Here is a 15,780-nt window from a genome sequence, read left to right as displayed (position 1 = left end):
GTACTACCAAGTAAATTTGAGGGTTGTTATGGACATTCGAGAAAGCCATGCGACCCAATCCCAGCGGCGGTATTATTGTTAGGTGGAGGATCCGCATGAAATCCAACCATTTCGGAGGCCTTGGAGTAACTTAGTGCAACATACCAAATTTCATTGAGATGAATTAGTAAAGAAAAGAAAAACGGGTCAACATCTTATTAAGATTTAATCGTTGCATTACTTGGCTGAGATTGGAGAGCGACCACCATGAAGGTTTTACTTTTCAATCATAGTTGGGAAAAGCTGTAAGAAACAGTTTTCTGTTTAATATTCAATGAGATGATTTGAAACCCTCCACTAAATGAGGTGGTTGAGGGTATTCATATGTATTGAATCTATTGATTCGATTAACTCAAGATTTAATCCATATTGTATGGATCTGCGCATTCATCTTGTATTCTTGTACAGGGATGGATGGAGCCCCTTTTTTGGTTAGGTTTGTCTCAAAATGCATACCAAACCAATGTACTTTCATAGTTCAAATTGGTTCAGTTTAGTCCTCAAACTAGTATAACTGAGCCAAATTGATCTATTTAGTGACTGATTTCAGTTATTTCCCTCCATAAGCAATTAAGTAAATGACGCAGCAAGATGAGATAGGGAGATCAAATGATAACCCTAAAGTAACAATTTTGAAATCCACTAGAAAATTGAGTAAAACTCAAAGGTATTTGATTGATAATAAACTGAATTAACCGACAGAATCCATAATTGCTTCAAACTTCCTCAATCAATTAGAAAATCACAACGATACAGCTTCCTTCTTTTCCTAGTGCCATAATTGATGTTCAAGCATGATTTTCCATATTTGAACCCCAATTTTCAGATTTTGAATTTTGTTCCTTTTTCTAAATTTCCTTTGTAGGAACAAGCCTATAATTTGTCCTACATCAGGCCCCTTCACTTGTTAAGAACTAGACCTTGAGTTCTCCTTAAAACGAACCTGAGTAGAGCTTGATGTGTATATAAGCTCTTCAATTTGTGGCATTTGAACTTGCTTATACTTGGATGGAATAATCATATAATTAATTTTATAAACAAGATTAGGATATGACAGTTGAGAATCAAACTCCATTTATGGATTATTTTCCTCTCCAACTTCAAATTTATCTATACCTTTAATTTGAGAGGAATCGAATTGTTGTTCTTCATTTTTTGGGAAATCTTCTTCAACAACAATAGGCGTTTCAATTGGCACAATCTCTTGTTTTTCTTTAATCCCTTCCTCCATCTTGTGGGTTAGTATATCATCTATTAATTCAACATCCATCATAGTTTCTTCTTGTTTGACATCTTTCTCCATCTTTTCTTGACCCACCATGATATTGAGTTGAGCAATCTTGTAACCATTCCTTAACAATTATATATCTTATTCAAAAGGAAAGAATTTTTTGCACAAGAAGTCTCTTCATCCAATGCCAAAAACGGATAGAATTTTTACCCTGTTGCTTCGTAGATTTTCACATCTTATCCCACCAAGAAGCGACATTGTCTTCTAAACGGGACGCAATAATTTTCACCATATTCTCTTCTCAGATCGCTTTTGAATCAAATATTTCCTTTAAATCTGCAACCTGCAGGAGAAAGCCTTCTATGCAGTCACTCGTTGTGAAGTATGGAACAACTGCAACATCAAATTCTCTAAGAGTGGTTGGTTCCCTGTCTCCACGGGTCATATCTTCTTCTTCTGGACAAGTCATTGGAGGCACTTCGAGTTACGCAAGGCCTGCTCTGATACCAACATCATTGAGATATAAGGGGATAGGGAGATCGAACGGTAACCTTAAAGTAACAATGTAGGAATCCACCAGAAAATTGAGTAAAACTCAAAGGTATTTGATTGATAATAAACTGAATTAACCGACAATACAATGCCATGAGTTGGCTTAAATAGAAAACAAAGAAACCTTAAAATCGTTGGAAACCCTAGGTTCCAAAATATTCCTAAAACTTATTTAACAAGAAAACAATAAAAATCCTAATTAAAATCATATCAAGGAAATAATATCTTGATTGATAACTTATTCTAAAAATAAATATAAAATATTAAAGGAAATATAAATCTTGACAGAATCCATAATTGCTTCAAACTTCCTCAATTGATTAGAAAATCCCAACGATACGCTTTCCTTCTTTTTCTAATGCCATAATTGATGCACAAACATGATTTTCCGTATTTGAACCCCAATTTTCTGTTTTGAATTTTGTTCCTTTTCTAAATTTCCCTCGTAGGAACAAGCCTATAATTTGTTATACATAAGTAAATATTATATATAAGCTCTTGCATATCAGAAACTTCATACCATAAATTGAACGATAATTAAGAAAACTTTTACCGTTAGATGGATAACTTGTGAGAGAGGATGTCAAATGCAATGGTTTAGAGATTTTAATTTGTGGTATTAAATGTTTGATATATATTGATGTGTGGGAACAACATAATGACAAATGATATGATACTTAATTAAAAAAAAGAAGAAGACAAGTTTAGGAAAATAAAATAAAAGAAATATATAGACGGTTTGATTCGGTTTAGTAAGTTTCCAAATGGACCAAACTGAAATCAAATTCACGTAATTTTAGTTTGATCAGGCCAAACCAACAAACTTCTTGGATTGGTTTTAGCCGGGTTGAACTGTTCAGGTAGTTTTTGCCCACCAAATGTAACCTTGGAAATTTTACAAGTTTACTAAAATTTCAGACTTCAGGTTTCATCGTTTGTATGCTTGCTCCCATTTTTCAACATTCAATGATTGAATTATTTTACGTTATTGTATATAACACGACTTCTTTATTTGGATTGTCAAGCAATCAAGAATGAAGATTGGAAATTTCTAAGATGATGCCATATTTTATATGCTTTTCCTCGTCTGCGATCTATCATATGTCAAGAATCAAATATGCAGATCTATCTTTCATGTCAAGATCCGTTGATATGAATGAAAGGAAATTCCAATGTGGGATTCAGACAATCATATATAGTCAAGACGTACAAGTCATTTTCATATGAAAAAGAGTGATTGGATTCAACTAAGGGAAGGAAGGTGATAATCAACCTTCCCCGACCCAAAAAAGGGAAATGAATGGGATAATTTTTTGTGTTAAATTAATAACATTTATCAACCTTTGTGCATGTATGATGACTTAACCTACGAATAAAGCCAAAGAAACAGTGTAATGACTTTATTCAAAGATGCACTCATGGGTCTTGAATAAGTGAGATGACAGAATTGACTCCCCACTATTATTATTGTTTTTATATATTTTTCCTTTCAAATGTTCTCCTTTTTTTATTATTATTTTATTTCTCAACTTCTGTTTTTTATTTTTTTCAAGCTATATATGATGAAGTTCAAGTAAGGCTTGGATATATAGGTCGAACCATTGCAGTTGTAATTGTTTTCATAGCCACATATCAAATCGTGACACAATTACACCTCAAATTTTACATTTTTACTTATTTAAATTGTTTAAGATCTCGTTCATTACTTAGAATTTTTGTTGTTGAGAAATTCTAGAATTACGTTAATAATTCAGCCAAAAAAGCCAATAGCCGCAGAGGGTCATTACAATAACGGAGCGGTCTAACATCAAAATTAAGATAATTTGGTGCGCCTCCACCAATGATCACGTAGAATCGAAGAAACTCTAGCATAAGCATCCCAACTAAGATTGTAAACTCAGAATAATCAAAAAAAGATAAAGCGGAAAAAACCAAGGCATAACAATACAAATAAAACTCTCACAGAGGGATGAAAAGCTCTCACAAAGGAGAGATGAAAGTTCTCAAAAAAAGAAAGGTGAAAACTACACAAAGAACCCAAAGAGTTTTTGTGACTTATTCCGAACATAAAGAAACCGCAAAAAGGATGGTGGTGAAGATCCGACACCGAAACGCATGTGGAGATTCGACTTTGAGATACAGCCGCCTGTGATGGTTAGAGGAAAATCATAACAAAACGAAGAACATGGAAGAAGAGAATAGGGGGAGAGGGGAGTGGGGAGGAAGAACAGTGGCTTCTTCCCCCCTCAAAATGAAAAAGGCTCTAGGAAGGTTTTTTAGGAGAAAAATGGTTAAGGTTTTCGTTAATTAGAGTTTAAGGTTTACCGTTTAGCTCCTTTATTTTGAATCATAAACTCTAAAATGACACCATTATTACACCCTGAAGTAATGAATACTAAATTATATTTCATAAATCTTTTGAACCATACTAAATCCTATACTAATCAATCCCAATAATTCCTAATAAGCCTTATAAACAATTTAAAAACCTATTGTAATTGTGCCCAAGAGTGGGTACTAAATGGAAGAAGTTGGGTGCTACTAAGGAATTGGACTCTTCCTTGGAGTTTTCAATTTTAGTTTTATGTTTAAAAAAAATTAAACAACAAGGGGGTGCTGTTTTTCACACATACCATTAAGGTGTCATGGAGGATCGAACTTGAGACCACTGATATGTAAGTCAAGGCCTTTTTCACTAGTTTGCAATTTTAGTATCTTTGTTATACCAAGAAATTGGCTAGAAGGCATGTCAATACAAATTCCATTAAACAAGTTTGGTATGCATTCTATACAAGGCCGATCCTGAGATTTTGAGGGCCTTGTGCAAAACTTAAACGGGAGTCCTCACATAATCTAATATGAAAATATTTATGATAATTTTTTTTTCCATGACTTAATACCATAAGATAATTTTTTTAATAACTAAAATTCATCATCGATTAGCATGCAATGGCAATCATAAATCAAATTCACAAAAATTTTAATGTTTCAATTTGAGAAAGATAAGAACTTTTTTTGTTTTGTTTTGAGTGGGTGAAAACATACAGTACAAATTTTTTTGGTTGATTGGAGAAAGCTTGTGCATATTGCTTTCCTCTTCTTTGGCGTGTTTCCTTATTTTTGTTTTTTTAAAACATGTTTTCGTTTTTTTTTCTTGTTAACTTAAAGAGAGAAATGTAAATACAACTACTGAATGACACAATACTGACTCTTGCCTACTTAATCAACTCGTTGATTTCCAACTCAACCAAATAGTCGCTTTTGTTATGTCATGCACGTTCAAGTATATATATAATCTATATATATAAGCAAAATGCAGAGAATGGTGAAACATTCAAAATACCAAAAAATGCCTTTGGTTAATGCAAACATTAAGAATTCAAATTATTAATTAAATGAGGATAATATGGTAAATTCATACTTTTTTATATTTAAAAAAATTAAAAGAAAAAGAAAAAGCAGATAATGGATCCTATTTTTATGGAACACAACTACCCATTATCTTTTTTAATTCTAAAATAAATTTACTTATTTTTTTTTAAAAAACCTCTCGCAAGCGCGGAAGCGCGTGCAGAGAGGCTAGTAACTATAATATTAATACCTATATATATAATATACACATAAAGAAATTTCGGGGCCCATAAAAATCGAAAGCCCTGTACGGTGACACCACTTGTACACCCTCAAAGCCGTCCCTTATTCTATACTATCTCTTGGCTACTCTCATTTTCTTGTTATTCATCATAAGAATATATTTTACATTTTTTTCATGATCAATGAAAAGAAAATATTCAATATTTTTATTTTCTTATATAGGCGACATTGTCAAAAGGGGAATCAAATGAAGAACTTAGGGTGGCGGCAGGGCCCCCACAACCCACATGTAGTTTAATATATAAATATAATAATTATATTATAATATATTAATATAACGATAATTAGTAATTTGAAAATCAACATTTGGTTTCCCGTTGAATGATTTATTTAATAATTCTTTATCTATATATATATAAAGTAAAAGGCAGAGAATGGTGAAACATTCAAAATATCATAAAATGTCCTTAGTTAATTTAAACATTAAGAATTGAAATTATTAATTAAATGAGGATAATATGGTAAATTCAAATTTTTTTCATATTAATATATATATATATATAATAGGTCCTACTTTTATGGAACATAACTACCCATGTTATCTTTTCTTATTTCTAAAAATAAAATAAAAATTAAAAAATAAAACCAATTGGCACATGCGCTAGTAGTATTTTTCAAAAATACCTATTAGTGATGAGTTTTAGTTGTAAATTTATCATTATGTGGCTCAAATATATATGTATTTTAAAATTTTCGTTCAAGACTTATATTTAGAATATCGTATTGTTGTTTTGGCATGTCGCCTCAAAAATCGCAGAATTCTCTTAATGTTCTCAATCACTTAAGTTATAAGTCATTTAAAAATAAAAAAATAAAAAAAAAACTTAATTGTCAAGAACTCCATTAAAAATAAAGGGGGAAATTATACATTGAAGGGAAGTCAATTAAAAGAGTGGAGACATTAACAACAACATTATAAATATGTTGCAGGCATCAGGCTTGCCTTGTCCAACATTTTGATTGATATTTGATTTGCAGAATCAAGTTTCAAAATCCAAAAAATAAAAGGAAAAAAAAAAATCCCAAAATTCGAATTCTCTCCTCCTTTTCCTTCCCTCACTCTGTCACTCACACTCACACTCACACAGTTGAATATACTAAGAGGTGATTAGAGAATTACTTCGATTACACGCCAACTAATTAAACGTGTAAATCTTCATAATATTCGAGTTAGTACAAGCATGATTACATGTGTTTCTTCTTTAATGAAAGGGCTTAAACTTCAATTTTACAGCAAAGAGATATCAAAATCAAGATCCGGGCAGGGGTACCGGGCAAAGAGCATATATAGCTTCCTACCCGCATTTTCCCTATTTCCTTGTTCTCTTTTATTGAAAAGAAAAAAGCAAAGTAACTTGCATAGAGATATCATGTCTCCATCTTTTCAAGTATGGGACATTATGTGAAGTAAAGGTTAACTTTCGACAGAACTAAACCATTTTAAATTGCAAACATGGAATTTACTCTTCTTGTGTAGTAGCAAGTGGTGTAAATTCACAGTAGTGAACCAAAAGTTTCATTCAAGGGCATTCGGAATTACAAACGCACTGTATATGTATGAACACAATAGAATCTTTACGCTACAATGTAATGAGGAATTCTGATTTAGACCCATTATCATTTATTGGAATTTCGAGAAACAAGAAAACATGTTTTAAATTTATGGTTTATGGTGGATCCCGCACTTTATATGTGAGATTCTAAAGCTAATAGTGAAAGAAAAATAGATAATTTAATTTAAGAAACTCACCGATTCCAATTACTCTTTTGGTTTGAAATCTTATTTGAACTTTAGTGATATGTTTTTGTAATGAAGCATGCTTGTGTTGACTAGTTACAATGCATCAAACGATCACAAAAATGTGTGTTAGGGTCATTGTTTTCCATGAGTCTCACATCTTTAATGAGAGAATCCAAAAATAATATTCGTGTAAAAAATGTTTACATATAAGGCGTGAGACTTGCCGTGACCAATGTGCCAATGTGCCAATTTCTATTTGGCTGCATCCTTAAGGGTCTCGTTTAACTTTAGGTTCTCTCTAATACTCTCAGTTTTTCTTGCTAGCTCAACGAGTGGTTCTTGGAAGGTAAAAAGATAAGAAGATAAGAAATCGCCAAACCACGACATTCAGCCTAGCTTGCATGTACCACAGAGATTAAGGGCAAGAATATCATTCTCTAAAAAAATATCAAACATTTGTAAATTACTATAGTTTGATTTTTCAAATGCAATATCAAAATAATTATTGTAATATTTAAATTTAATTTATAATTTTTATTTTAAAAAAAATAAATGCAGCAAAAAAAAAAAACCCATTCAAAGATCTAAAACAATAAGTAAAAGAAAACAAATAAAATTCTAATATTTTTTAAAGAGAGGCGTCGGACTCACGCGTTCTATTTAGCGAACCACTTTTCAGGCTCACTGTATTAGACGAGCGAGTGAGTCGTTTTTTTTTTTTTCCACTATTGGACTATACAGTCTCATTTAAGTTAGTCCCGTCTCTTACCAACAAAGGTTTCGAGTGCTATTTAACCCAGTCCAGTCCAGTGAGGCGTACCAAAAATTGCCTAAGATTCTTAACCAATTTCAAATCTCATAAGCTCATCTCAAATTCAAGTCACAAACCACCTTTAGCTAAATAAAATTAAGTCTAATCAACTTTGGCCATTGAACAAAAACAAACCCTAACTAATTAGCAATTTACTGATGAGAGAGGTAAGCGAGCCCCATGCGTTAGTAACACTTTTATAACCTTAAATGTAAGTCCCATGGAGGTTTATTGAGTAAACGGTTGGAAAATCTGTGACATGATGATTACAATAGAAGCTTCGCTCGTAGGCTCACAAGATGTGTGGTTGAAAAAAATCCATATCGTACTATTCTATAATTTCTCCACAAGATGTGGGGTTTATTTTTCTTAATTATGTGTTAGTATTTGACCAAAGATTTAGCACAACCCCAGCTCCTTACTAGCTGAGCTACACGGTGTAACTCAAAATTATAGAGTTCAAGAAAATTTGCTGTTGAGTGGAATTTCTTGTTCCAACCACACAAAAGCAACGGAATATGCTAGCTAGCTTTTTTTTTTTTTTTTTTTGGGTCAGAAGCTAGCTAGCTAGCAAAAGAAAAATAATAATAATGAAACAAGACCATCCATTAGGTCTTTTGTGGTTGACAACCATATTATATATAAAAGAGTAATGGATTTCTGGTGATGATGAAATATAAATGTACATATATATTTCTTTGTAGTAAAAAGGTGCAACAAATGTAGTAATTGGACCCTGCTGCCATGGCCACCCATAACAGGCTAGATTCCTAAGATCCTATAATCATATGTAAGGCTCATAACTAGATCACACTATCTTTTGACATTCTGAATAGGACACGGCTTTTTTCATTCCCATAAAATATGTATTCTTACTTCTTGTAAATTACAGTTTGACACGTACAAAAATAATTTATCAAAAAGACAAAAATAAAATCTCTACACACATGTCAAATTGTGATTGATAAGAAATTCTATGTTCAAAGCAAGTATTTTCCTTTTCAAAATTCAAAACCCAAAAGAAAAAAAAAAGGCTATTGGCAATCAAGGAAACGTAGCTATCCAGCATACCACCAATAGTTTGTGGCTGACAATCGAAAAGAGCAATCCCTCAACATGAACATGATACCCTACAACCCACTGCCCATGACCTCACATTTGTTTCAATTCTTGGCGTCATGAAAAGTTAGGAACAGCACAATTTGAAACCAGTCCCATTTTCTTCATTTTTCCCCAATGCCATATGATATTTGATCATATGCAAAATTTCAACTCTCTAAGAATATCATAAATTGTGGTCCTATATCAGAGTCTGATGAAATTCATTATATTTAGGGTGGATGCTGAAATGAGTTGGGAATGTAAGATTTGATTTTCTTCCATTGAAACCAAACAAATAAAAAAGAAAAAAAAAACTATTTAAACTTAACTAGTTTAAAGCTTCAGAAGTAAAAAGAGTTCGTTCTCCATAATTTCATGGAGTAAATCCCATAGCTTGAATTCATTGAAGACCCCAAAAAGTATATTTGAAAATATACCTTTTGGGAAATGCATATCATTTTCATATACAACTTACAACAATGAAAAATCAAAATTAAGAGAGGCCGCTGTCTCACTGATACTTAAGAGAGCATGGTGAAGGGTTTACTAATATGTGGCAATAATATGTACAGAAAACTCAGGTGGGGGTCCCAACAAGAACTTCATCTAGTAATACAAACACAAGCAGCTTCTTTACACACACAAAATAATACAAACAGCTTCATGAAGGTGTTCCAAGTTGCAGTAACCATGTAGAGCTTCACTACATGCTGGTTCGAGGATCATACAGAATACAGCTTTACAATCTGGTCAATCTTGGCCCGACAGACAGGGCAACCCCATTTCTTAGCTTTAATCTCACCCAAACAAGACATGCATCCAGCCATATGTCCACATGGGATGCAAGCTCCTTCAACCGGAGCATCCAAACAAATCACACATGAAGAAGAATCACTTCCACCTTTCTTTTCATTAAGTTTAGCAGGTATAATTTCAACACTTGGGGATGGCATATCAATAGGACTGAAATCAATTGACGGATAGTGAATAGGCTCCTCATCTGCAACTGGTGGAGCTGATGGGATTATATCTGAAGTAGGAGCTGTTTGGATGGAAGAGATATCCTGGATTTCCGTTTTCGGGCCACTTTCATTCCCTGGCCGCTCACTGCTACTACTTGCATTTGGAGCAGCTGTTGCAATTGGTGCATCCCAACCATTATAGCTGCCAGTATTCATGGAGGATGTGCCGCAACCATTATCACTACTGGATGCACTTCCTTCATAGGTCGGGTGTGCATCAGGAAAGGACGGTCTCTCCTGCAAAGCAGACTGAATGGAGGCATTGATAGCCATGGCCAACTCTAAGTCTTCTGCAGGTGGTGGTGCAGTTGCTGGAACCGGGGGCTGGTTGTTGGCCAAAAATGCAGGACGCGCCTGAAAATTCCACAAATTTAAATTATGATAGCCTCCCAATCATCATGCCCAAGATAAAATACTGACCTAAAAATTTAGCAAATCACTAGTCTGCAAGATAAAATTTACAGAGTTTCTATTTCGAATTTTAAGATAAAATGATTGCAGTGTTTGTAAATAAGCATTCTTTTCCACATTTTCTATCTGCAGCCCCTTGATCATGACAGCAGAAAATGTCTAAAAGAGTGCTTATTTACAAACACTATTATCATTTTAAAAAAAGAATCAATTTCTTGAGAAAACTAATGATTTTAGTACTTCAAAAGTACTTTCATGGTTCTATCCACAAATTCGTCACATTTAATTATCGAGGCGATTGCTCTAGACATAGGAAGAGAAAGATAAGATCTGTGCAGATGAGATTTACCTGTGGAATTCCTTTGCATGCATTGCAAAACCACTGAAGTTGTTTCTTATCATTTTCATCTGCAGATGCAAGTTTAATGCGTGTTTCTGCAAAGAAGGCATGGCTGAGTTTGAATAGGATATTAACAAAAGAAACCTAAAACTCATGGGGAACTTCCTTTTCTTCCTAGCTAGAAGGCAAGCCTATTATAGATAGGAGGCTGGAGAATGGCATGAGTACATTACTGCAGCACTTAATTTAAAAGATATTGGAAGATGTCCAATATCTTCTGTTAAAGTGCTTCTTCAATCACTTTCATCATTTACATTGATTGGAAGTAATTAACAAACAATGTACTTACGCCTAACTTTTTGATGCCTACACCTAGCCTCTTGGGAGATGTAAATGCTTCTTCTCCGCCTCCTGCCTCTTGGGACTAAGCATGGACATAGAATTCAATTAAAAAAGGGCTAGGAAATGAATGTGACATCAACTCCCAGATTTATAGCCTAAAGAATTAAGGTTTAAAATTAGTCCTAAAGAATATTTTGGGAATCAAGGAATTACTTGTGGAGCTATCATGAAATACAACAGAAGGATCAGACTGGTGTAACTTCGGTTCTTCCAAATTGACTTTCCACAACGCAACAACTGTCCGTGGTCGGGCGTCCTGCTTATTCCAAAAGAGTTCAATATAAGAATACTACCAAAATAAGAGATCCATTAGTTAATACGATCCATCAATTAACATATCGTCAAAATATAAAACAATGCAGAACATAGAAATAAAGTGCACCCTAAATACATCAATCTAGAGTAGAGAAAGGTAGATAATTGATTTCGGGTAATAGGAAATGAGCCAACAGTGTAAATCAAGCTTGCATGCAGAGAGACAAGCTAGCCTTTCAAAAGCTTCTCAACCAAGAATCGCAGTAGAGAGCTGAGAGTAGTGTTGAGTGGGAAGAGTATAGTAGGAGGTATTCGGATGAATATACAGTTCAAGTTAGGGAGTACCCATTGAGCAGAAACTACTTGAACTACTTTGCTTTCTCTGAAAGTGAAGTTGAGTTCACATACTTAACTTCTTGGCATTATTATTTTATTTTTATCATTCCCATCATTATTTGTCCTGACTAGGAGTTTTATACCCCCACAACTGGTAATAAACCAGGATTCAACTTTAATCCTAACAAGAAATATTAGCTCAAAATTTAAAATTGAGAGGTTTGATGGAAAGGAAAGTTCTACCATTCGGCAAAGAAGGGTAAAGGACATCCTAGTTCAGCAACACTTGGTGAGACTACCAACTCACCAACTTCCTAGGGGAAGTAACATCGTTATTTGTTATGAGTTATACACAAAGCAAAATTAAATGGTGAAGTCATTTTATTTCAAGTATTAATTAGACATAGCATTCCAAGTGCATAAACTTTAAATGATTAAGAAAACTATCACGATGTGACAGCACGATAAATTAATGCCTAATACATCTTCAATCCTAAATAGAGGCTTGAGCTCGGCAATTAAAATGATGGCGAAAATAAAGATTTAAGAACGTCTACTAAAAAAAAAAATTAGTATTCATAGAAATTATCCAATTTCAAAAATTAGCCATCAGATTTAACTCATCCAGACATTCATGTAGGTTTTGAATTAATCAAGTGCTATTCACAAAAATAAACTCAAATTAGTGTCCAGGATATCTGCAAGAAACCATTCAATGTAGCCTACATTAGGAACGACTTGAATGCAATGTATTAGTAGAGGCACAAAATGTAGAAGGAAGTAAAATCATACATAATGCCTAATCCACCTAAGAATAGCCGACTATACTTAGTAATACCTGCATACTAGAATATATGGCAAGTTCCAACTTGAAAGGCTTGGTAGGTTTGCGGGAACCACTTGGCAAAACAACAACCCAACTGCAAAATACGAAGGCAATAGTAGGCACGCATATTAAGTGATCTTTCAGACAATTACTCAATAAAGATACAAAAATAGATAAAACAAATGAGAGCTATGTAAACTTCTCCAAAGCAGGTCAAAGCAATCTGCCTATATTGCTTAGACATCTTGCTGCAAAGATCATGAATAGAAAACTAAAACAACTAAATAAAAATACTTCAAGATGAAATCACTTGTTGTACACAATACTCACACTTTTCTTGAAACCAACTGAGGAGCAAGTACTTCAAGAAATCCAGGACCATAAAACTCCCGCAACCAACCAGAGAATAAGCAAATATGCCTCTACAAACATTGGGAAAGAAAAGAAAAACGAAAGAAAGCAAGAGATAGAGAGTGAAGAACCATCTTTAAAAGGAGAAAATGAAAAACATATTGTTGGAACGTAAAAAATATGCATATACTGACATTGCAAACTAATGTTTGAATATACCTCAATCGCACGGACAACATTGGTGTGCCCTTTTGCCCTAGCAACGTCAAGAGGAGTTTGACAGTCATCATTCATGATTAACACATTTGCTGAAAAAAAAATTGAACAGATTATATATTAATGCAATAAAGACAGCAGGAAAAGAAACTGCCTTTTTTTTTCTTTCTAAAATCATAAGTCATAAACTCCTTTCTGAATAAGACTTTGCAGAGATGAATGGATGACAGAATTGCACACCTCCATGTGAAAGAAGTAAATTAACAATATCTTCTAGCCCTTTTTTAGCTGCATGATGTAGAGGAGTCCCAGCATTACGACCTAAAGCGCATTGAGAAGAGGACAAATATAAATAATAATAAAATGTTGAAGCAAGCGAAAGATAAAGGTGCATGAGTATACAATAGCACTTCTCAAGAATGCTGGGAATTAATTACAAGATGAGTTTCTTATACATTTGGTAAAACACAATAAGCAGCAAATATTACGCAATAAGTTTCTAGGGAGGAGAGAGAGATCAGAAGAAATAAATGTAATCTTAATGTTCCATTTTTTGTACGGGAAATTTTTTTAGTACAACGGTAGGACTTAAGATCCATGGTGCTATTGCCATACATGAGTTCTCCATAATCACACAATATTTTGAGGGAGGATTCGGACTTAGAATCTGCATTTTAGAGGAAAGGTTAGCCTACTAACTATGGCCTGGTCCGGCTCTTGATGACAACTGCAGTTGGTACAGTTCCTTAATATCTATGACCACAAAATACAAATTTTTTTGTTAATTTTCAATAACCATTCTTTCTTCTCCCTATACAATTACATAAAATTCAACATGATCGACCCAACTAAGAAATTATCAAATTGCAATTAATTTATTAACAAGAGTGATAGTGATAGGAAAAAAAAAAAACAAAATACAGAAGCTCTAAAATCAGAAGTGAAACATACCGGGGCGATAGGCGTTGACGTTTGCGCCAAGTTCAATCAAGCTTTTCGCAACATTATAAAGCCCAGGATTCATACATGCAAAGATCAATGGGGTTTTCCCCTCTCTATCAATCCACTGACCACCAAAATAACCATAATCATCAATAATTCAACAAAAACTACCCAAAAAATCCAAAATTTACAACAATTATCACTACCAATAAACACATCATAATTACAGTTTTAACAATAATCGAAATTAACCTCCATTTTAATTACCTCAAGGCCTGCGCCTTCTCTGCAAAGGGATTTGATCCCTTCGATGTTTCCATAGCTAACTTGCTGATAGAGCAGTTCGTCTTTGGATTGCTGTAGCCCCATCGAAATCCCACCAGGAACTGAAATAACCTTGCGGGTTTTGGAAGCAAAACTTGAGGGGCGAGGGTTTTAAATCCAGAAAAACTAGAAACTAAAAATGTTTCCAGGAAAATCAGATCGGATTCCCTGGAAAATGGATGGAAAGTGTTGTGCTTTCTACGGAACTTGTTCAAAATGGAAATAAATATAAATAATTCCTTACAAATAATGAAACAAGTGGATGATGAAAATTAATTGAATTCGTTTCCTTAGCAACGAAGATATTTTTTATAGCGAAAATATTGGTAAATTAGCAACGAAGATGTTAAGAGTCAAACTCTTTATTTTACTTTATAACATATGAAGGTCCTTACAAAATATTTTCTACAACAAGTCATATGTGTATTATTGGGCACAATTTTTTAAAATATGTTGAAAAATTCGGAAAATTATGTAATATTTAAATATTATTTATTTAAATTTTATAGTGTATATTTGTTTTATTTAATAATATGTGAAAATACGTGATTTCAACATGTTTTATTGAAAATTTAGAAGAAAAAAAATTACATTTGCTATACATGAAGAATATGTATAATTCATGAATTGTCTATTTGATTTAAAATAATATTGATTCAGGGTGTTTGGGGGTTTTGAATCTCTGCACAAATGGATGGAGGTAAAAGAACTCGACCAACTGAGTTATACTCTACTAACAAAAAAATGATTTAGACAAGAAATGGGTGGTATAAATAGGGTGAAATGATATTGCCAACCACCTTAAATCTAATAATTTTAATAAAGTCATACATGCTCTATTGAATTCAAACCGTGTTGTGATAATTGAGAAATAGGTGACGTTTATAACTTTAGTCTCACCAATGCATATGAATATTGAGGTCGACACTTTGGTTGGCCTTGCCCGACTTGGATAGATAACATTAGTTGGATTGGAGACGTAGGACAATAAATATACCAAGTTGAGCAAGAAATCGGATGGTCTTCCTCAAACTAACAAAATGCCTAAGGAAAAAGGATAAACAGAGGAAAAAAACCTCACAACTCTCACCAAAATCATAACTCTCAACCAGTACCTGTCCACACCAAACTCATAACTCATGATTTCCAAAAGAGGCATTTAGATTTTAGAAAGTGAAATTGGTAAAAAGCAAAGGAATTTGTAGTAAGATACATCTTCAGATAAA

At 33.5% G+C, this 15,780-nt stretch overlaps 1 protein-coding gene across 2 annotated transcripts; it reads right to left on the bottom strand.

Moving 5' to 3' along the window:
- Positions 9,487 to 14,973, bottom strand: LOC18791239 (putative E3 ubiquitin-protein ligase XBAT35). 2 transcript variants are annotated; one of them, XM_007221732.2, is made up of 10 exons: positions 14,498 to 14,882; positions 14,240 to 14,354; positions 13,529 to 13,609; positions 13,292 to 13,380; positions 13,052 to 13,143; positions 12,734 to 12,815; positions 11,458 to 11,560; positions 11,252 to 11,326; positions 10,912 to 10,997; positions 9,487 to 10,505 (listed from the first exon to the last, which is right to left on the bottom strand). In XM_007221732.2, the coding sequence occupies exons 1-10, from the start codon at positions 14,597 to 14,599 to the stop codon at positions 9,852 to 9,854; spliced, it is 1,479 nt and encodes a 492-aa protein (XP_007221794.1). In that variant the 5' UTR covers positions 14,600 to 14,882; the 3' UTR covers positions 9,487 to 9,851. The 2 variants fall into 2 exon arrangements, with proteins under 2 accessions (XP_007221794.1, XP_007221793.1); XM_007221731.2 differs by lacking the exon at positions 11,252 to 11,326 and having other exon boundaries at positions 14,498 to 14,973.

Source organism: Prunus persica, chromosome G1 (assembly GCF_000346465.2).
Source record: "Prunus persica cultivar Lovell chromosome G1, Prunus_persica_NCBIv2, whole genome shotgun sequence".
NCBI classification, from domain to species: Eukaryota; Viridiplantae; Streptophyta; class Magnoliopsida; order Rosales; family Rosaceae; genus Prunus; species Prunus persica.
Note: the sequence above shows the minus strand (reverse complement) of the source record. Positions and strands in the feature narration are given on the sequence as shown.